At 38.7% G+C, this 22,532-nt stretch overlaps 1 protein-coding gene across 1 annotated transcript in view; it reads left to right on the top strand.

Moving 5' to 3' along the window:
• LOC132824897 (zinc finger C3H1 domain-containing protein) overlaps window positions 1-22,532 on the top strand; it is a 69,243-nt gene that overhangs the window by 9,257 nt on the left and 37,454 nt on the right. Inside the window, exons 5-16 of the mRNA XM_060839744.1 lie at window positions 5-240; window positions 3,121-3,241; window positions 4,414-4,505; window positions 4,950-5,162; window positions 5,688-5,855; window positions 7,441-7,578; window positions 10,815-10,933; window positions 11,309-11,455; window positions 12,296-12,470; window positions 13,639-13,767; window positions 16,824-17,381; window positions 20,823-20,944. Of these exons, the coding sequence (XP_060695727.1) occupies window positions 5-240; window positions 3,121-3,241; window positions 4,414-4,505; window positions 4,950-5,162; window positions 5,688-5,855; window positions 7,441-7,578; window positions 10,815-10,933; window positions 11,309-11,455; window positions 12,296-12,470; window positions 13,639-13,767; window positions 16,824-17,381; window positions 20,823-20,944 (2,218 nt within the window). The remainder of the gene's footprint in view (window positions 1-4; window positions 241-3,120; window positions 3,242-4,413; window positions 4,506-4,949; window positions 5,163-5,687; window positions 5,856-7,440; window positions 7,579-10,814; window positions 10,934-11,308; window positions 11,456-12,295; window positions 12,471-13,638; window positions 13,768-16,823; window positions 17,382-20,822; window positions 20,945-22,532) is intronic.

Raw genomic sequence — 22,532 nt, 5'->3', positions numbered from 1 at the left:
TCAGCTGTTGCTACAAAGCAGGTTTTGCGAAGACAGAAAACTAGAGCATGGAAAAAATTACAGCAGCAAAAAGAACAAGAGAAGCAAAGAAAGGAAGAGGAAGAGAAGAAACAACTGGAAGAGGAAGAGCGAAAAAAGCGTGAGGAAGAAATCAGAAAAATACGTGATCTCTCCAATCAGGAGGAGCAGTACAATCGTTTTATGAAACTTGTAGGAGGGAAGAGAAGATCTAGTAGCAAGGTAAGACTTAATTGCTTTGTATTGTTATGCTAAGTAATGATTTAGGAAAATATTTCTTCTAATGCCAGGCTGCTGTTAATATGCACAGTAGGTGTATTGTTTGGAATGCATACTGTTTTAAGCAGTTGAAGAAGAAACATTAGCCCCAGTCTTGAGTAAGCTCTCAGAACTGACTCACTGTTTCATTTAGAATTTGGTAAATGTAAATTGCACTTTATTTGGGAAGATAAATTCAGCTTCTGATCATTTCTAGTGAAACTAGAAATATATTAGTCTTTATAACATGGAATTTAATGTAAAGTGTTTCATTCAAACTGAATGTTGAAACTTTTCAAACTGAGACCGAAATCCCTGTCCAATATTACAATGAGTATTGCAGTTTCTGATAATGGTTCATTGTGAGTTTTTTAATATAACTGCTCTGATTTCAGATTAGTGGAAAACTAAACAGTTTCTTGAAGTGTAAACCTACATTATTCGTAAATTATGGCAAATTCAATGTATGAATAAGTTTAGGGTTTCTTTTGAGAATCTGATGTATTTCTGAATGTAATGTTGAAAGTAGAAGTCGGCATACCTTGCCTACACCTGGTCTCTAAAGTTCACATAACCATTGCATTCTCTATCCAAAGTTCTGATTGTTTTGGGCGTGAGCCAACTTTTGTTATAATTGTGTAGATATATGATTTGTGGTGTAGTATAAAAACAAACTTGTGATAGCAAAATACTGCAGGTACTGGAAATCTTCCTGGTGATGCCTAACTGCATTTCTCTTTTCTATATTATTTGACCATAACATTTGAATGTATGAGATATTTTCTTGACTCTTCAATGTTCACTCCACTGCTTTCCCCTCTGCCATCTGAAATGTGCCAGCTCCTGACATTGTTTCCTTTGACATTACTCCACACAACGTGCTCACAACTTGACCGTATCCAATTGTTGTCTTAGTTTCTGCACTGCATAAGGTGGCAAGTCTTATGCTGTAGATTCTTTCATTCAGTTTCAACAACGGTTTTCTTTACAACAAGTACAATGAGTACTGTCAGCTAGTCATATCTTGGATAATTTTTCATTTCCATAATCCCATCTCCCCCCATACTGATCATAGTGAGGTAGATCGTACTGTATAAATTGGGTTTTTCTTTGACCCAGATGTCATGTTGCATATTATACGGTGTACAAACTAAATCTCTCCCTGTCCCTATTCTTCTTTTGTTTGGTGTGTGTGTGTGTGTGTGTGTGTGTGTGTGTGTGTGTGTGTGTGTGTGTGTGTGTGAGAGAGAGAGAGAGAGAGAGATGTGGATGAGAATATGGAAGACCTGGTTAGTAAGTTTGTGTAAAAACCAAAATTGGTGCCATAGTAGACAGGTGAAGATTTTCTAAGATTGCAAAGGGATCTCGATCAAATATCAACGGACTGAAAAACGACAGATGGAGCTCAGTCTGGAGAAATGGGAGGTGTATTTTGGTACAACAAATAAGGGTAGAGTTTATACAATTTAATGGTAGGGTCTTGGATAGTGTTGTTGAACAGAGGGACAAAGGAGTGCCAGTATATAATTGTTTTGAATTTGTATCCTATAGACAGGATGGTTAAAAAGGCGTTTGACACTCCTTCATTGCTCAGTCCTTTAGAAACAGGACATCGGTAAGGCCTTTTCTGGAATACTGTGTCCAGTTCTGGTCGCCCAGTTATAGGAAGGATATTAAACTGGAGATGGTTCAGAAGAGATTTACCAGGATGTTGCCAGGTATGGAAGATTTGAGTTATAAAGTAAGGCTGAGACTTTTTTCACTGGAGCAACTGAGGTTTGAGATGTGACCTGATAGAAGTTCATAAAATAGTGAGGTGTATCGGTAGACGTAATGGTAATTGTCTTTTCCCTCGGAGGGAGGATTTCAAGACGAGGGGGCATGTTTGTGTGTGGAATGAACATCCTGAGGAAGTGATGGATGTGGGTATAATTACAACACTGAATAGATAGTTGGAAGGACACATGAATAGGAATCGTTTGTAGGGATATGGGCCAGGCGCAGGCAGGTGGTTAGTTTGGTTAGTTTAGTTCAGTATGACTGTTCAGCCATCAGTCATTAGCCGCAATTTTTCACCTGACAAATGAAAATTGGCCTGTATGCCAATAACGTGAAAATGTCTACTTTTCCTTAAGTCTTCTCCCATAATCTTTACATCTTCACTCTCATCCTCTTCTGTTGCTCAAAGTCTATAAATTACATCTTTTGGGCTGCTTGAGATTCTTATCTCTGCATTCTAGAGCTTTTGTCCAAATCCTCAATCAACTTCACCCCATACCCAATGTCACCGAGAAACGTCATTGATCCATGAACCGTCCCATTTCATTTCCTCACTTTGAAGATCAAGAAGCGGTTCAGTGCCATTCCTTGGTCTAATCCAGCATTGGCTTTTGAACTCTTACCGTTGCACACTGCTGCTTGTACATGTTCTGTGTTAGCTGGACACTTTTTTCAGGGACTCCCATGAATTCTAGTAAATCTTCAAATTCCTCCTTGTGCTCCCTCTCAAAGTTTAAAAGTGTCCTAAAGAGGGAAATGAGGAACGTGAATCCCAAATCTTGGAGTCTCGGCAACTGTAGACATGGACAACAATGCTAGACCAACTAAGATATTTGAGGCATACCAGAATACTTTAAAGGTTTGAGATCAGAAAGCAATTTGTAGCAATTTGGATCTAAAATTTGGAATGATGCGGAGGTAAAATGTGAACCTTTCGCCCACACACATTACCAGGAAGGAGTTTAGCCAGCAATATTTTCTTGTAGTTCCACAGGACAGTTAGCCAACTAATAGTGCAGATTTGTTGAAGGGCTTTGTCCACAATAATTCTTCTCCATGTTTTAGTCGACAGATTTTGATATCAAAAAATCACAGGAGAGACTAATGGAAGAATCTGGAAACATGTACCAGTATGATAATTATGAAGAGGTTGCTATGGAAACAGATAGTGAAACCAATTCACCAGGTAAATATCATCAGTGCTCTGTAAACAGCATTTGAAATCAAAATGAATGTTCCACGTCATTCACTTTCTCCTGTGAAATTAGTCGCTTAGACTTTGCATAGACAACGTGAAACTTAGATACTCATTTCTTTGATGTAGTAAATTGCATCAACTACAATTCAGTTGAAGGTTGCAGTTCCACCAGTGGAAAAATTGAAGCAATCCAACAAAAATAATGAAACACACTTATCTGTAAAGGCCTTGTCTTATAGCTGGGCACATGACTGGATGTGGTAACACAGTATGCAGTCAGTATGAGAAAGATCTTAACATAGAATTTAATCAAATTAGAATCAAGTAGTAAGCCCTCCATTTCTTGGAGATGCCTAACAAAAGGGTTAAGGTTTTGGTTGTTGCTGGCCAGCCATCTTAGGGTATCTGGTACAAATATCCTTGCTAAGGGTAGTGTCCTTTAAACAATGTGTTGCAGCAATGTAGATATTTCTGCAGTGATCTTCCATGATTTGGAAGGTCAGAAGTGGAGAATGGTTGCTCATGATTATGACCGACGTAATGCAACTTGCTGCCTTCAACGATTCCCGATGTGCCCACTGGAGGGTGACACTAATTTAGGTGCTGATAAAAGCAAATCTGTGTTCGGAGATCAGCAAAAGCTTTCCGGACCAATATCAGTGATGGATGCTACTTTACCACTAACCACAAAATCTGGCCCATTTCTTGGGAAATGATTGTCAACATTTTTTAGTTGTAGAGGTCCTTAGACATAAATGTATGGTTGTTGTCAGTGTTGCATGTGTTTTGTTAATGTGATTCTGGGTTTCTTTATTGAAAGAATTTGGGAACGGATTCTCAAACGTGTTTTGTAAAAACCTAATTTTATTTAAATAATGGTGTGCAAATAGCATGTTAATAATTTGCTGCCAGAAATCCAATTTAATATGTAAGGATGTCATAGCCTAAAGATCAGTGACTGATGAATAAAGTTTTGCCAGTATACTTTAATCTATATCTACGTGTAATTACATTTGACCAGCCAGTTCAAAGTGAAACAGTTTTGATAAATACTTTATCCATATATGCGCATGTGATAAGCTTTATTTTATTCCGCATTGTCAATGACTTTGACATGGTTTTACCAGTTTAAAATGTGGACTCTTCCTCTCTCCTCACAGTATCATCTCCAGTGCCATCTTCAATCTCTGTGGATTACCAATCAGGGTATTATATTCCAATGCCACCTGTGCCAATATTTTCACAGCATCAGGTTAATTTCACTTCTGCATTACTCCTTATATTAAACTGAATCTGTAATATGCTGCTGTGTTGTGTATTTTCTGAACTTATGCCATAAAGTATGGCATTATCTTCCAGGTTATTATCTTTTTATTTGCCTTGTGAACTGTCAAAAATGAATCTTTGATTTTAAGTGCTGTTTTTCTAAATTGCAACTGCGTTTTCATTATTGTGCATGCATTGTTAGCATTTTTCAGTTGAAAGCTCACTGGTTTCCGAAATGATTTTGACAGTTCTGATGTTTTTAGTTAACTGTATTTGAGGAGGGAATTACATGAGGTGGTTATAACAACCACTAATGGCTTTACTGTATAAGCAGTAACAAACCAATCTCTGCCACTTACATATTTAAATTGGTTTATTTTAAATTCCGTGATTAATGTCTGAACTCTTTGCACATCTGTTCCATTTTTAGAACATGATGGATCCTGTGATTCCAAATTACTTGGAGTCCTACTTTCCTAATCCCTTGGAGCTGCCTGTGCCGCCACCGCCCCCACCACTTCCTCCAGAGGAACCTGAGCAGCCACCAAAACCTCCATTTGCCGATGAGGAAGAAGAAGAAGAAATGCTCCTTCGAGAGGAATTGTTGAAATCTATAGCAAATCGGCGTGCTGTGAAACCAGAGGTAATTTTAACAACTTCATGTTAAAGCTGTGTTTAGCCACCAGAGGGCAGTCTGCTACAAGTCAGGATAGTTAATTGGAATGATTTCTGTTTGCTGATTTTTGAGTTCAGCTCTGAATGTCTCAAGTTTATTTTAGGTTAAAGTTATTAATTTTGGTGTGGAATTCATCTAATTCAATTTTTCCTCTGTATAGATAGTATTGGATTTAGCATAATACTTGTCGTGGTGTCTGACACGGACCAAATTGGGCTGTGCTTTGGAACTCTGGTGAACTCAGTTGGCACCCACTGTTTCTTCGCAGGTCTTTGTTGATGCTATGTTCCAAAAGAGTCCAAAATTTTGCTGAAAGTAAAATAATTGAAGAGATGTAGAGAATATTGGACCTTTCCTATTTAACCATTCTAATTGGGATGTGGGGCGATACACTTAATTGCGCTTCAGTGCAAGTTGAATTTTGGTAATAGCAAATAAGTAAATGTAATTGTTTTCTGAAAATTAACTTACTCTCTCCACTATTTAAAACAGGATTCAACTGATATTTGTGACATGGCTTATCCATCTCTTGCTATTGAGAACTCCCAATCAGGACCAATGAATAATCTTCCAACTGCTGACCTGAATTCTGCATTACAACCACGTCCCCAAAGCACAAAGTTTACAAGAGGACTTTCAGCTCCTCGTCCACTTATAATGGTAAGGATTTTGTTTTGACTGTTCATGCAATCATAGAGATGTACAGAACAGAAACAGACCCTTTTGTCCAACTCATCCATGCTGACCAGGTATCTTATACTAATCTAGTTCCATTTGCCAGCCCTTGACCCATATCCCTCAACTCTACTCAGCCAGATGCCTTTTAAATATTGTAATTGTACCAGCCTCCTCCACCATCTCTGGAAGCTCATTACACATGCCCACAGACGCCCACATCACCCTCTCCGTCAAAAATTTGCCTCTGTGATCCCTTTTAAATCTTTCCTCCCTCACCCTAAATCCATGCCCTCCAGTTCTGGACTCCCCTACCCCAGGGAAAAAACCTTGTCTAATTACCCTACTAGTGCCCTTCATGATTTTATAAACCTCTATATGCTGGCAAAAATGAGTTTTATCTTATAAATGTAACCATGGCTGGTTTTGGATGTGGGAAATTGTATGGAGGAATCGTTCCAGAAATTGCTGGTGTAACACAACATAGATTTAATTAAAGGTTAACGAAGAAGTAAACCTTTTTCAAAATAGAGTAGAACTCCTTTTCAGTTGTTTTTCATTTTAATGATATCTTGAATTCGTTAATGTGGCTTTCTATTCTGTCCAATTGTGAAGGTGTACTTAGTTCTTGGGTTAACAGTTTCCTTTGAATGCTAAGTTCCGAAGTATCTTAACAGTGAATATAAGAATGGTATTTAATCGACAGCTTAACTGAGATGATGTAACATTACTGGTTTTTAACTAAGCGCAATTTAAGTGCAAAACAGAATTACTTTTCTACTCAAAAGTTTCAATTCTGCTGGAACTTTTAAAACTAGCCATATTAACCTAACGCAGGTAAACATCTCAATGGAAACAGTGTGCCACCTTTAGCAAAATACCTTTGGGTTCAAACCCTCAGTTATTTCAATGCAACAAACTAATCAGATGGTGTATTGAAAGTTCCAAGAAACTTTGAACCAAAATAACCGCGCTCATGCAGGTTGTTAGAGAATAGATCCTCTCTGTGCCTTTTCAAACTGTGTAGAGTTTGGTGAAATAGTTTTCATTTTTTCATTTAGAAGTCTACCCTGCAGGTACTTGTCAGCATATGGGTATGTATAGTAAAGATTTCACAGCTTTTCTGAAGGCAGAAAATTACATTGAACCTGAAGGACAGCAGCTTGCTCCTTCAAGTGTTTGTGCTCCACTTGAGTTCCTTCTCTTTCTTTCTCTCCTAATTCTAGCAATGCACCCTTTCTGTGCTCGCTCTTATGTACTTTCCTGCAGTCCTTGTGGTAGGGTGTCCCATGTCCTCACTACACCCCAGAAAAAAACAGCTTTGCTGTTGCTATTTGATTTGTTGAATATTTTAAATTAATGATCTCTAGTGTTGCTGCTCTTGATAGGTGGAAAGGTTCATTTAGTATGTATGTTTCATGACCTAATTTTTACAAAATGTTCAATTGCCTAAAATTACGTTCCTGGGAGTTTTAGGGAGGTAAACTTGATATGCAGATTTTGTCACTTCTCTAAATATTTTGGGATATTTTCATGTTTTTCATGATGTTGTTTTTATTCAAATTTGCAGATTCCAAGGCACAAATCTGTAGTTGTGCGACTGGATGATTCTGATGATAGTGAGTCAGATAATGAGCAATCCAACTTAAGTGTGGGTGTCTTTGGAGGTTTGGAGTCCATGATTCGAGAAGCCAGACGATCTGCAGAGGTGTGCAGAAACTTTGTCCTACGTAATTATGATTGTAACGTTTTTTCGTTGGGTATTGTATTTCATCAGGATTCCTGGTTAAGAGCAAGTGTGTATCATAGCTGAAAACGTGTTGCTGGAAAAGCGCAGCAGGCCAGGCAGCATCCAAGGAGCAAGAGTATCGACGTTTCGGGCATGAGCCCTTCAGGAATGAGGAGGGTGTGCCAAGCAGGCTAAGATAAAAGGGAGGGAGGAGGGACTTGGGGGAGGGGCGTTGGAAATTTACTGCGTCCGCTGCACCCGATGTGGCCGCCTCTATATTGGGGAGACAGGCCGCCTACTTGCGGAACGTTTCAGAGAACACCTCTGGGACACCTGGACCAACCAACCCAACTACTCCGTGGCTCAACACTTCAACTGCCCTTCCCACTCCACCAAGGACATGCAGGTCCTTGGACGACTCCATCGCCAGACCATAGCAACACGACGGCTGGAGGAAGAGTGCCTCATCTTCCGTCTAGGAGCCCTCCAACCTCAAGGGATGAACTCAGATTTCTCCAGTTTCCTCATTTCCCCTCACCCCGCTTTGTCTCAGTCCCAACCCTTGCACTCAACACCACCTTCCTGATCTGCAATCTTCTTCCTGATCTCTCCGTCCCCACCCCCACTCCGGCCTATCACCCTCACCTTAACCTCCTTCCATCTATCGCATTTCCCATGCCCCTCCCCCAAGTCCCTCCTCCCTACCTTTTATCTTAGCCTGCTAGGCACACTTTCCTCATTCCTGAAGAAGGGCTCATGCCCGAAACGTCGATTCTCTTGTTCCTTGGATGCTCCCTGGCCTGCTGAGCTTTTCCAGCAACACATTTTCAGCTGATCTCCAGCATCTGCAGTCCTCACTTTCTCCTACAAGTGTGTTTCAAAGCCTATTCAGTGTGCAGTCACTTGTGTAGGAAGGGCAGCAACCAATCCACACAGCAAGATTCCACAAAAAAGTGCTGTTGTGACAAAATCTGTATTGTAAATTGAGGGTTGGAATTTCACTAGAATCCTTTGCATATCAAAACCATGCTGAATGATCTGTTATTCCCATGTGGGAGAGATGTAATAGATCCATCGCTCATGTGCTTGGGTTCTTTGAATTCTTAATTAGAATAGTAAAAGTCATAGATGATATTTAGTGTTAAAGAAAGTAGATTTTTCATTAAGTTACTGAAGCAGTTTCCCATAATGTTACGCTTGGTCTTCTGGCAATGGCATTGCAGGAATTTGTGTTATGTCTTGTGGATGCAATTCACCTGCCCTTCATAAAACTGACCATGAAAGAAAACTGCATATTGATGCACTGTAGTATCACAGCTAGCGGAGCTGGTATAATTACAACAATAACGTGGCAAATTTAAGCTAGAAAGGTGGATGCAAAATGTAATCAGAAAAAATTGACTGAAAATGTTCTCAATCTAAAAGCATGCAGATAGAACTGAATCTACACAATCAATCCATTGCAAATGCTGAAAATCAAAAATAAACATTGTTGGATGTACTTGGGAAAGAAACATAATATTTTGAGATGAATGGAAAAAGGTTACGTCTTCAATTAATTCTTTCTCTCCATCGTCCCTGCCTGACCTTCATTTCTTGGTGCTTGTTATACACAAAGTGCAAAATCAGTTTTTTCTTTTATACAGAGCTGTACCCAGACCTTTAGGTGTAGATATGACCTGGATTAGTCAGATGAATCAATTGCCCAGTAATTGTTTCAATTCTGTCTCCTTATTATATATTGCGTATCTAGATACTTTGAATCAATTAGTAATTTGGCACTGACATTTAGACTGAAAAATGTGAGCAGAAACAGAAGGATGGGAATAACCAAGCTGAGTTACCATCCCCAGGCCCACCACCTGAAAACTAGGCTGTTTGACTCTCACAGTAGTAAGAGCAGACTTGTGTTGTTTGCCTCTGTGGATTTGTGGGAAGGGAGATACGTTCTTTTGTTTTTTAAACACATAATTTCAAGTTTATTTGCCACTAAATCCTATCCATATTAGGGAAAGCAAAATACAAATATATTAATGACAACCCAGATTTAAATGTGAAAAGTAACTTTTGCAGTTCTACATTGTACTTGTATGGCTCATGAAGATTGAAAACTTTATTTCTGAAAGTGTTGTCTTGAAACGTTATCATGTCTCAATCTATCAACCAACAAGGAAGAAAGTCATACAACAAAGGCAAGCTTCTAAGGTCAATTGAAAATTATTTGAATGAAAGCATGATTTATGAATAAGTTGTAGACATGCATAGGCACCACCAGCTTCCTGTGCAATTTGTGATAGAGCTATTGCTTTTTATTGTGGATGTAAGTTATTTGATTACTGGAACATTAATTGTCTCAGTCTGTAGCTAGTAGTGAGTTTTCAGATTGAGGAAGGACAATTTAAAATATTGGAGAAGATAAATACAAATCTGGATATATCAGTACCATAGTTGGGTAAGTGACAAATGATCTGTAACATGGGCAAAATAAGCTAAACAGCTACAGAGCACTAAAAGGAGTCTGATAATGTTAGTGGTTAGCTCACCAAGTCCAACAGCATGACTTGCAGGAATAGTGGGAACAAGAAAAATGAATACTGGGAATATATAAGGAAATATAACAAAGGGGGTTAGAACAGAAATCCCATGAAGTGGTGAAGCATGTATTTCACACCGGTTTGTCCAGATCTATATGCTTATGTACCACTTCGGTCATTATCAAAATCATTATGCAGACATTGGTTCTCAGTTTTAAAAAAAGCAATTTGTCATGAGGTACCTGGCAATATTGTCTAACATCCGTACAGACTTTGAACTTGACTATGTTTTGAAATTGAAAATCTCTGAAAATAGTATGGAAGTGTAAGCCCTTACTTTTATGTGGAGGATACTCAAAAGTTGCCAAGAAAGATTGGAAATTCCTAAAGAAATGACTGGGTAGATAGCTGCAAAGGGGCTCCTGTAGGCCCTTAGTTTTTGTGGCCGACCGGATGGGGGAAGTATCTTTTCTGAATTTGTCATTAACTATCTATGGTAATTAATGCCGTGGCAGTAGACAGGTTTTTGAGAATCGTGGTAAACTGGAAAAGCTTATGTTTGGCATAGTATATGGTTGAATATTGATGCTCATTTTTAAAAGTGCTTCAGTTTAATTTTTGAGTACTGATGTTCATTGCTCTTTGCACTGTATCAAGGCTGAAAACTTTCTTTGTCTAAAGGCCACAAAACCAAAGCCAAAACTAAAAGCAGAAAAAGAAAATGATCCTGCTGGAACCAAAGATGGATTTTCTGAGGGAGGCAAAAAGGAAAATAGACTTTTAAAGGAAGAAAATGTCAGGTAAATATTCACTTTTTGTGACACTTTTTTTGTTTGCTTCTATTCACTTTAATAGTCATTTGGTGTTGTGAACTGTTTCCTCAGCAAATTCTTGAAAATGAACCAGATAATTACTACGAGCTAAATGCTTCTGCACATGAGTGATGGTATTGACCTAACCTCATGTTGATTGAATAGAGGAGTCCAGCTTGTTCTGAGTTATATAGTTTGAATCTTGTGATTCCAAGCTTGTTACGAGCACTAAAGTTTGTTGTTTGTTTGCTGCCAATTATGAATTGAATGTGAGCGAGCTGCTGTCTGTCCAACTAATGTTTATTAATTTCAATGCTTAGTACAATGCCTTTGTACTCATTAGTTTGGCTTGATTTTATTTAGCCGTGAGAAACAGCGACAGCTGAAGTCTGATTTGTCAAGAGCTAGTCCCTCCCTGGTTCGCTCTGGTGCTGAAGTAAATAGTGTTGGAAAAAGAACAGTGGTCAGTAAACAACTGTTAGATGTTGAAGATAGACTCAGAAAACACAAGTAAGTTTTCATTGTGCTTTCTTTTCTCTAAGCATCAATAAGGAGTGTTGGACAAATTTACCTTAATAGAAACTTTCTCAGAATGTCTGGTAGACTGCGGTGAAATAAATAGCCAGACTAGCTCTTTTGCTAATTGGGTAATAATTGTCTTAAGAGCCTGAAAGAGCCCCTTTATTTTTCCTCAAGTAGTTGCTTGGTGTTTTTCTAACTGCCTGAAAAGATTTTCTGCTGCTGTTCTTATGCAGTGACTTGAATCAGCAAGCTGTCAGTATAATCATGTACCATTTCCAATCTGTTAAGGATCTCTGTCAGCCATCAGTTCAGTTTGAACCAAAATGAATGTCGACTTCCTAATTTGATACCTGATGTAACATGTTTTTTTTTGTTTCGTATGGTTCCCAAATATCTCATGCTGCTGTATTATATAGCTAGCATCATTTATTTGTTTCTCCATGCTCAATAATTTCAGAGGATGAAAAAGTTTGGGCTTTACTTTTAAATTTGTCAGGAAAGGAAAATTAGACAAGGTTAAATGTGCCTCAGCTTTCAGAATACAATTGTTTGCAATGGGACATGTCTCCACCTATTCATTTTTACTTGTGTTTGTGTAGCTATTGCAAGGTGTAGACTGCTTGACACAACTAAAATCCATTTCAATTATGAAGGTTATTCAATTTAGTAATCAGCTAAGTCGTACCTATGGTAATAGCTTGAATTTGTGCAAATGGTTACTGTTTTCTCAAACATCAAAAAACATGCTCTATCCATTCTACTGCTTAAGTGTTTAAATTTGTGAAAAATAAACTTGAGGTGTAAGATTTTGATTTGCTTTTATTTTAGTCTACTCTTGACAAAAGATGAGTCTCTTTTATCAAACCTGTTACAACAAGAAGCAAAAAAGAAAGAAGCACTGCGTCAAGCTGAAGCCAAATACATGAAGCATAAAGAACAGTTACAGGCCGCTGAAAAGATTGTGAATGCCAACAGAATGCTGCTTAAAAAGCTTCAAGAACAGGTAGGCAACACAAATTTTGTTACAAATTTCCATTCCCAAAACAGCTCCAAGTTGAGGATAGTTTAATTCTGTCAGCTAAGTTGGTCTGTTTTTAAGAAGCTGTTGTTTCTTGATCAGATAAAAATGCAGTTGGTTTTGGACCTGGGTCTTGACAAGAGGATGGCGGATCAGTCAAATATGCTCATGGTTGCTGGGCTGGAATATACATTTACTGTTATATATTCCTTTCACACTGCCTGTTAGTGTTTATGTCGTGGCTTACAGAGGCAATTGAACCTGATGGCAGAGGGGTTCCATGGATGTGAACTCCAGAAAGAATTGTATTTTGAGGAAGGACAAACTGAAAAAGAAAAGCTAATTAGTCCTCTCCCGTTGGTTTTTTTTTTAGCATATAGAATATGCGCAAGACAACTTCCATTCTGAAAATGTGAATGGCATGTCGCTTTGAAATGCCTTAAAACAAAAAAAAATTTGTAACTACAGTCTTTGTTAATGCAAGTGAATGTAGGAGCATGGTTTGTACAACAAGGGTGAAACTGACTGAAGTGGTCAGTACTTTTAGCAATCGAGGATGTTTCTCCTCATGGCAAATATAGAAGCTAGCGTCACAACATAAAAATATTCTCCCATTTAAGATCGAGATTAGGCAGAATTATTTTTGAGAATTGATTTTTGGAATGCTGTTCAGGCAGCACTAGAGGCTGGGGAAATTGAACATATTTAAGCTGAGTTGGGCAGAGTTTTGCAGGGAAGTTAAGGTTTGAGCACAGGCAAGAAACTAGAGTTAGTGACAATCTGATCAGACAGCTCTAATCGAATGGTGAAGCAATAGTTTTGAGTGTCTACTCTTATTTCTTGTCTATCTTATTGGAGGAATTTTATATAAAAAAATAGGTTTCTTCTAACAGTAGAGGCATTAGCACAGTCGTACCATTTATCTGAATTGTGAAATAAACAGATAAAAATTTTGTTTTTGACATCTCAGCTGATTTAGTCTTAACTGAAGCAGTAAATCCCTCGGACCATGTGGAGGTTTGAAAAAGATTTGTGTAACAAGTCTTAAATGAATTTCATGCTTTTGTACATTGCAGTTTTGCAGTGGACCAGCTCTGTCATGTTAAAGTAGTATGAGCTGTTTTGAGAACTGTTTTTCTTTATTGCCTCTTAGATCCATAAAGTACAACATCGAATACAAGTTAAGAAGAATTTATCTATAAAATATGAAGAATTCGCAAGAGCAAAAGCTGTTGCTAGTCAAGAAGTGGGCAAACGTAAACGTGAACAAGATTCATTTGTTGTAAGTTGACTTTTTGAAAGAATTAGCTCTCAGAATGTGGACTTTGCTGACCAATCTGCAAATTTCCAAACCCTAGTTTCCCTGGAGAATGTAAAATGATAGAGATCCAGCTTGAATACAACTGCATGGTTTGCTCAGCCATTTCAGAGAGCAGTTTTATAACACACCATAGCTGGGAATCTGAAGTCTGATCAAAGCCAGAGCAGGAGTAGTTAACCTCCTCATGTGGGGGGTCCTTATCAGCAAATTTAAATCTACTATATCTATCAGGTCTCTTCTAATTTTATGAGCAACATACTCAAAAAAAACACAACAACTTTGTCAAACTGGCAGATCTGTATTTTATCCTTTGCTCCAATTTTGAATAGTGGGGTGGCATTTGTAAGTTTCTAATCTGCAGTCATTCCAGAATCTACAGAACTTTAGGATGTGGTTCCCATGCAACAACTACCTCCATAGCCATCACTTTCAATGTTTTGGAAGGTTACTGAGGTCTTGGAGATTTATCAACTTTCAATCCCAATAATTGCTGCAGTCTGACTTGCTTGAACTTCTCATTCTTTCTAGTCGCTTGGTTCTCTAATTCTGGGAGATTTCTTGTATGTTACTCGGTGAAAGCAGACACACTGTGTTGTTTGGCTATTTCCCTATTCCCCATTACAAATTCTTGCGGTATTGCTTTGAATGCAAACGCATTCATCTTCATCAAATACTTTTTTGTTAATTATTTATTAAAGATTTTTCCAATCTTTTTTGTGTAGTTTTGCACTCTTATTTTTCCGTTCCTTTATCAGTTTCTCGGTCCTCCTTTGTTGTGAAAGCTTCCCAGTCTTCTTAATAATGACTAGATCAGGACAGTTTCGATATTGAAGAATGCTTAGATACTGTTTTTCTTGGAGCAGAGAAGACTGAGCAGTGACATTAAATGTATACAATTATGTGAGGTATAGCATAGACAGGAAGGAACTATTCCCCTTGATGGAGGGATCGATTACCTGGGGACATAGATTTCAGTTGAGGGGGAATAAGATTTAGAGGAGATACAAGAGAAGTATTTTTCATCGAGGGTGGTGGAAGTCTGGAACCTGTTGCCTGTAAGGGTGATAGAGACAAATAATCATAAAATTTATCATAAATGTGCATGTGATTCCAAGGCATAAAGGCTATTAGCCAAATGCTGGGAAATGGAATAATAATAGGTGCTTGACTTTGACTGGTGCAGAATTGGTGGGCTGAAACACCTTTGCTCTTTGCTGTCGACCTGAGACTGACTTCATTAAGCCTTTTTTTCATTTTAATCTTCCACCGTCCTTAGCTTGACTGACCTTTAAGTTTTTGCACTTTGAAGAAACATAGTGAATGTTCAGCCATGGATTCTCCAAAGACTGTCCTGTGCTTGTGCATGGGCATGCTCTTTCTCATGGATTTTCCCAATTCAGCTCAGTCAGCTTCTGTCTCATCGCTTCATAAAAGTAGTTTAAACCAAGCCCAGCATCCAGTTCATTAAAAATATAGTAAATCGTTTATCCCACGGTACTAATTCTGTGGCAGTCAGCTAGTTGCGTTTGCCAACCTGAAAACAGCCCATTTTTTTCCCCAACTGTTTTGTCAGTAAGCCAGTTCTCTCTTTCACCCCAAATGTTGTGGAAGCTTATCTTGTGTATTCAAAAAATGTGTTGAGCATCGAGTTTGATTCCCTTTATTTGCTGTTTGTCCATCCTCAAACACTCATTTGTCAAAAAAAATTGTGCCCAATTCTATTGGAATTTTGTAAGTATCTTGCTTCTCAATTCTTAATAATTTTCTGGTATTTTTCCTACCAGATGTTGGATTAACTTTTTTCATGCTTTTTCTGACCGACCTTAAGTGGTATTATACTTGCAGTTTTCCAGTTCCCTGGCACCTTTACTGAATCCAGGGAGTTTTCGAAGATTGCAGCCAGTGCAACCTCTTGGACACTCTTCTTTTAACACCCTAGGGTGCAGTTTCAGGTCCAGGAATCTTGTCAGTTTTGTCCCATCGCGTTTCCGGGTATGTTTTTTCTCTCGTTTGTTTTAAGTTCCTCCATTCGCTTTTCTTTACTCTTCTTGGGATGCTTTTTGTCCTTTGACTCCTGAAGTTAGATCGAAAATACTTATTCAGAAGGTCTTCAAGTTACTTGTTTCCTAATAGTAATTTCCCACACTTTAGCAGAACAGTACTTACTTTGGCTGCTCTTTTACGTTTATTTGTACAGAAGATTTTGCTTGGCTATTCTTGTATCTCTCATTAGTTTTCTTGTGCTCCCATTTTCTTCATTAAATTTTCATCCTCCTTTTCAGGTTTCTAAAATGTTGCTTATCTTCTAACAATCCTTACATCTGGCAGCATTGGACATATCTCCTTTGATACCATTTTTAATTAGCCATGACTGATGCATCCTCTTTTAGAATTTTCTTCAATGAATTATGAGGATACAAATGAATAATACATGGATAGAATGCATAATACAGCTGTTGTATGTTGGAAAGTTTGTTTTTAAATCTGTTTGTCATTTTTTTTGAGTAAAGTCATAAACTTTAAGAAACCCTAAATAATGCATCAGTACTTGGTGGCTTTGTGCATGTTGTGGCATTCAAGCCTTCTGTATTTAACTTTTGCTTATGGTTTGAACCTTAAAGAAAAACAATTTAACTGCCTATCAATGTTTGCATGACAATCTGCTGTATTCAAATTGTGCAGTGTTTAGTCTAAAGTTCTAATACTCTACTCCATTTGCTTATTATGTGGCCTGAGTCTAAAGATCTAATTCATTCTTCCAGCTGGCTATGATACGCCCTGAAATATTTTGTCTGCTATTTTTGGGCCATTAAATAAAAATTAATATATGGTTTAGAACAAGTAACTACTTCCTCAAGATTTTTATTTGGTATTTATTATTTTGGACGGGGCCATTCTATTTTTAATGTTTGTGACATGAGGGCCAAATTATTCTATGTTGAATCTTTTGCATTTAAATAACTTTTTAAATGCATTTTAAACATGCATAGTATTTGATTCTGAAATAACTTTTTCAGGCTAACAAGAGTATCCGGTTGGATGGCTCATCTAAACATGTGGCAGTCTTAAAAAAACAGTCTGCTGAATATATAGCTATGGAGAAAAAACGTTTGCAGCAACTTGAATATGAGTATCGGCTGAAGATTCAAAAACTGAAGGAGGCGCAAGCTTTAAGGAATGCAGGGCAACCTGATAGTTTGCACGGGATTGAGGAAGAGCGTGCATTCGTGGTTTCACAGCCTTCTCTGCATGACCTAACACAAGATAAACTTGCTCTTGACACTGAAGAAAATGATGCAGAAGATGAAGTGCAGTCTCCATCTCTAAGGGAACGAAGGAGGTCGTTCCGGGATTCGAACTCTTTTACCAAGCCAAATCTCAAGCACAAAGATCTAACTCAGGGGAAAGAAACTTTAAGTAAGCCTATGAAGAAAAGCTTTGATGAACCTGAGCTGTTTCTTGGGCTCAATATTGATGACCTCAAAAAGCTTCATGGGGAGGCAGACGACTTGAAAACATTGCTTCAGAAAACTTCACTTTCAATGACTTCCAGAGAGAAACCTTTGTATGGTCAGGTTAGTAGAATGAAATTGGTGCCTGTAACTCAAAATAATGCAAAAAAACTGAAGCTGTTATCAGTAAATTTGATCTTTCTTTGCAAAATAATAATAGTGACATTAAGTGCAAAGTGTGTCTTGCATTTTATGTAGTTCCTTTCTTAAATTCAAGACTACCCAGGTAGTCACTGTTGTGATGTAAGGAGTCTGGCAGTGAATCGCTACACAACAAGCTCCTTTGAATTTTATCATGACCGGATAGTTTGTTGTCTTTGACAGTTAATTAACAGCAGAGCCATGTAACTGCTCTTTTAAAAAAAAAAGTACCTTGTGATCTTTAATGTCTGCCTAACAGAGGTTTTGATTTAATGTCTCATCTGGAAGTCAACACCTTTCAGCAATGCAATATTTCCTAAGTACTGCATGGTTGATGTGAACTTAGTTAGTCTTTGTCCTAGCATCTCTGGTGTGGGAATTGAACTCTCAACTTTGACTTTGGAGGTGAAATGCTACCCACTAATCTAAGGCTGATATGTTAGTTATTGTAGTTTGATCTTTTTCTCTGTCATTCTGTGATTAATTCAAGTTGTAACACGGCACATCACAGCTGGAATGATTGTACTGAACTTGAGAAATGCTAGCTAGTTAGAGTCAGTTATACAGCATGGAAACAGACCCTTTGGTCCAACTCGCATGCACCGACCAGATATCCTAACTTAATCTAGTCTCATTTGCCAGCATTTGGCCCATATCCCTCCAAACCTTTCCTATACATGTACCCATCCAGTTGCCTTTTAAATGTTTAATTGTACCCACCTCAACCACCATCTCTGACTGCTCGTTCCATGTATGCATAACCCTCTGTGAAAATGTTGCCCCTCAGGTCTCTTTTAAATCTTTACTCAGGTTAAACCTATGCCCTCTAGTTTGGACTCCCCTGGGAAAAAGACTGTGGTTGTTCACACTATCTGAAGAATGGCTTACATTTTATCTTGTTCCTTACATGAACCTCATGATTTCATTAACCTCTTTAAGATCACACCCCAGCCTCTGATGCTCTGAAGAAAAAATAGGTCCCAGTCTCTCCCTGTAGCTCAAACCCTCCAACCCTGGCAACATGTTTGTAGACCTTTTTTGAAACCTTTGAAGTTTCACAACATCTTTCCTAGAGCAGAGACCAAAGTTGAACATAGTATTCCAAAAGTGGCCTAAGCAATGTCCTGGGACATGATGTTCCACTGCATTGAATACATGAGTGGATGGATTCCACTAGAAAAAGACCAAAACTTGACCTTGTCTTGGGAAATAAGGCAGAGCAAATGACTGACTTGTCAGTGGGGGAGCACTTTGGGGGCAGTGATTATAATTCCGTTAGTTTTAAAGTAGATGTAGTAAAGGGTAGGCCTGATTGAAAAGTTATTGTGAATTGGAGTGAGACCAATTTTGATAGAGGAATTTTCAAACATTGGCTGGGGGAGGTTATTTGTTAGCAAGTAAGGCAGTGGTTGGAAAGTGGAAGGTTTGCAAAAATGTGTTCAGAATGTTAGTGTGAAAGGCAAGGCTGGGAGGTGTAGGGAGTGCTGGATTACTAGAAAAATTGAGGCAGTTGTTAAGAAATTGAAGGATACATAGTCAGGTATAGTCAGCTGTGATCCAGTGAATCCTTAGAGTATAAAGGCATTGGAGTATACTGAAGAGGGAAATCAGAGGACAAAAAAGGGACATGGGAGCGTTTTGACAAAGTGCTAAGGAGAATCCAAAGTTTAGATTAGATTACTTAGTGTGGGAACAAGCCCTTCGGCCTAACAAGCCCACACCGACCCGCTGAAGCACAACCCACCCATACCCCTACATTTACCCCTTACCTAACACTACGGGCAATTTAGCATGGCCAATTCACACAATTACGTAGAGTAAAATTGTAACGAGAGAAGGATAAGGCCTCTTAAAGATTAGTGAGGTTGTCTGTGTGGAATCACAGGAAATGGGTGAGATGCGAAACAAATATTTTCAGTTTTTCGTGTGGAGAAGTCTAGTGATGGAATTCAAGAAGTGGACTTGTTTCCTTCTGGTGAAATATTAAATTAAGGTCTGAATATTGCCTGCATATTTGATTAGACTTTTAAATGAGAGTTTTTAGGTTTTGGAGCTAGTTTCCCCAAGATGGTAGGTTTGTTCAGGTATAAATATGGGGCAGTTGTTAAGTTCAAGTTCTGAATTATTGCACATGGAATGAGCTTCCAGAGGAAGTGGTGGAGGCTGGTACAACTATACTATTTAAAAGGCATTTGGATGAGTAAATCAATAGGAAGGGTTGAGTAGGATATGGGCCAAATGTTGGCAAAAGGGGCTAATTTAGGATATCTGGTTGGCATGGACAAGTTAGATCACAGGGTCTGTTTCAATGCTGTACAGCTTTGTGACTTGCTAACTGCAAATGCTAAATTCTTAACATATCCAATATAAAACCTGGCGAGAATACAATAAAGGCATCATGGTTTACAACATATTAATGCTAGTATTTTAGAAAATGTTTTGTTTACAACTTTGTTTTAACTGGCACTCTTGATAAACCAGCAAAAAGTATACACTTCAAATCTCAGATGTTTACTGTACTATCATCATATCTGCCATGTCCAAGTAGTCTGTTGCAGGTGAGAGTAAGTTTTATTGAAAAGTTATATTGTTATTTGTGCTTTATGCTGTAAATAGGTGACATAGTGACTATGTGGTTAACACTGCTGCTTACCAGCACCAGAGACCCAGGTTTGATTCCTGCCTTGGGCCTCTGTCTGTGTGGAGTTTGCATGTTCTCTGTGTCTGCGTGGGTTTCCTCCGGGTGCTCAGGTTTCTTCCCATAGCCCAAAGGTGTGCAGGTCAGGTGAATTGGTAATGTTAAATTGCCCATAGTGTTAGGTGTATTAGTCTGGGGTAAATATAGGGTATGGGATTGGGTGGGTTACTCTTCAGAGGGTCGATGTGGACTTGTTGGGCCAAATGGCCTGTTTCCATACTGGAGGGAATCTAAAATCTTTTTAAAAATTACAACAATGATAGTTATACCCCATGCATTACTATTGTATTAGTGTGTTTTTACCTTGATTATTTATACATCTTGATTAACCTGCTGCACTCCTGGTCCCACAGGTGCTGGTTAATAAAAGGTTTGCTGTGGAGGATTGCCTTCAAATTTGGCATTTTTCGATATAAATCTTTAAGAAACTAAACATGGAAATCTAGGTAAACTGGAAATTTCCATCACTTGCGGTATTTCTCACTTGACCAAGAATTCACTAGGAGGAAATCTTGCATTGCAGTTACACTGATAAATGTCAATGTCTTTGGAAGGTTATTGATGGCTCAAAATTATCTATTAGGTGTGTTAACCCTATCGTGATACTTAAGTTGCAAATAACAACATTTTTTCTTTCCGTTTACAAAATACTTTTTGACAAAAAGATGTGTCTTCAGGAGATTCCAGTGGACTTGGATGTAGTATTGGCACAGTCGAGACAAACTGATTTGAAACCAACTGCCTTTGGACCATATAATAGCCCACTTTTGGTCTTCAAATCTTACAGGTATTAATTTTTTTTTAAAAAATTGGCTTGTTTAGTACTCATTAGTACTCGTACTGGTAAGCAGAGACAATCCTGATAAAACTGTTGAGTTAGAATTTAAAATACGTAGGTGAAAAATGTACATTTGAGATAAACCAGATTGGTAAAAGCAGAAAGTTGCATTTGACTTGCGCAAAACCCCTTGTGTTCACCAAGCCCCCCAAGAACTTGAGCAGAGGTGAGGAGAGGTCTTGAGGGTTGTGCAACTTTGGCCTTTATCTCACGAGATGGTGGAGGTGGATCATTTTATATTAAGGTAGATTTAGATAATCTTGTTGGCCAAGTAATTTGGAGGTTATACAGAGTAGATGGGAACATAGAATTCCAAACACACAGATCATCCATTTATCTTGTTGAGTTGTGGTGCCGGCATGAAGAACCTGGCATTTTAAGTACTTGTCCAGTTGTTTCTTAAATTTGCATAAGTATCTGCTGCCAGCCACCGTCTCAAGCAGCGCATTCCAGATTTTGATTAGATTAGATTACTTAGTGTGGAAACAGGCCCTTCGGCCCAACAAGTCCACACCGACCCGTCGAAGCGCAACCCACCCAGACCCTTTCCCCTACATTTACCACTTTACCTAACACTACAGGCAATTTAGCATGGCCAATTCACCTGACCTGCATATCTTTGGACTGTGGGAGGAAACCAGAACATCCGGAGGATACCCTCGCAGACACGGGGAGAATGTGCAAACTCCACACGGTCAGTCGCTTGAGTCGGGAATCGAACCCGGGTCTCTGGCGCTGTGAGGCAGAGTGCTGACCACTGCCAGCCTCTGAAAAATGCTTTCAGATCTCCCATAAGCTACTTGCTCTTTACCTTTTTAACCATATGTCCTCTGCTCTTAGACACATTTACCGCGGGGAAGAAGTTCTCATGATCAAAGAAGATTGAGGGCTGAGCAGTAGATGTGGCCTATATGGACTTCAGTAAGGCATTCAACAAGGTTTCCCACGCGAGACTGATTAGCAAGGTTAGATCTCATGGGACAAAGGGAGAACTAGCCATTTGGATACAGAACTGGCTCAAAGGTAGAAGACAGAGGGTGGTGGTGGAGGGTTGTTTTTCAATCTGGAGGCCTGCGACCAGTGGAGTGCCACAAGGATTAGTGCTGGGTCCTCTACTTTTTGTCATTTACATAAATGATTTGGATGCGAGCATAAGAGGTACAGTTAGTAAGTTTGCAGGTGACACCAAAATTGGAGGTGTAGTGGACAGTGAAGAGGGTTACCTCAGATTACAACAGGATCTAGACCAGATGGGCCAATGGGCTGAGAAGTGGCAGATGGAGTTTAATTCAGATAAATGTGAGGTACTGCATTTTGGGACAGCAAATCTTAGCTGGACTTACACATTTAATGGTAATGTCCTAGGGAGTGTTGCTGAGCAAAGAGACCTTGGAGTGCAAGTTCATAGCTCCTTGAAAGTGGATAGTGAAGAAGGCGTTTGGTATGCTTTCCTTTATTGGTCAGAGTATTGAGTACAGGAGTTGGGAGGACATGTTGCAGCTGTACAGGACATTGGTTAGGCCACTTTTGGAATATT

The sequence above is a fragment of the Hemiscyllium ocellatum genome, chromosome 19, assembly GCF_020745735.1.
Source record: "Hemiscyllium ocellatum isolate sHemOce1 chromosome 19, sHemOce1.pat.X.cur, whole genome shotgun sequence".
NCBI classification, from domain to species: domain Eukaryota; kingdom Metazoa; phylum Chordata; class Chondrichthyes; order Orectolobiformes; family Hemiscylliidae; genus Hemiscyllium; species Hemiscyllium ocellatum.
Note: the sequence above shows the minus strand (reverse complement) of the source record. Positions and strands in the feature narration are given on the sequence as shown.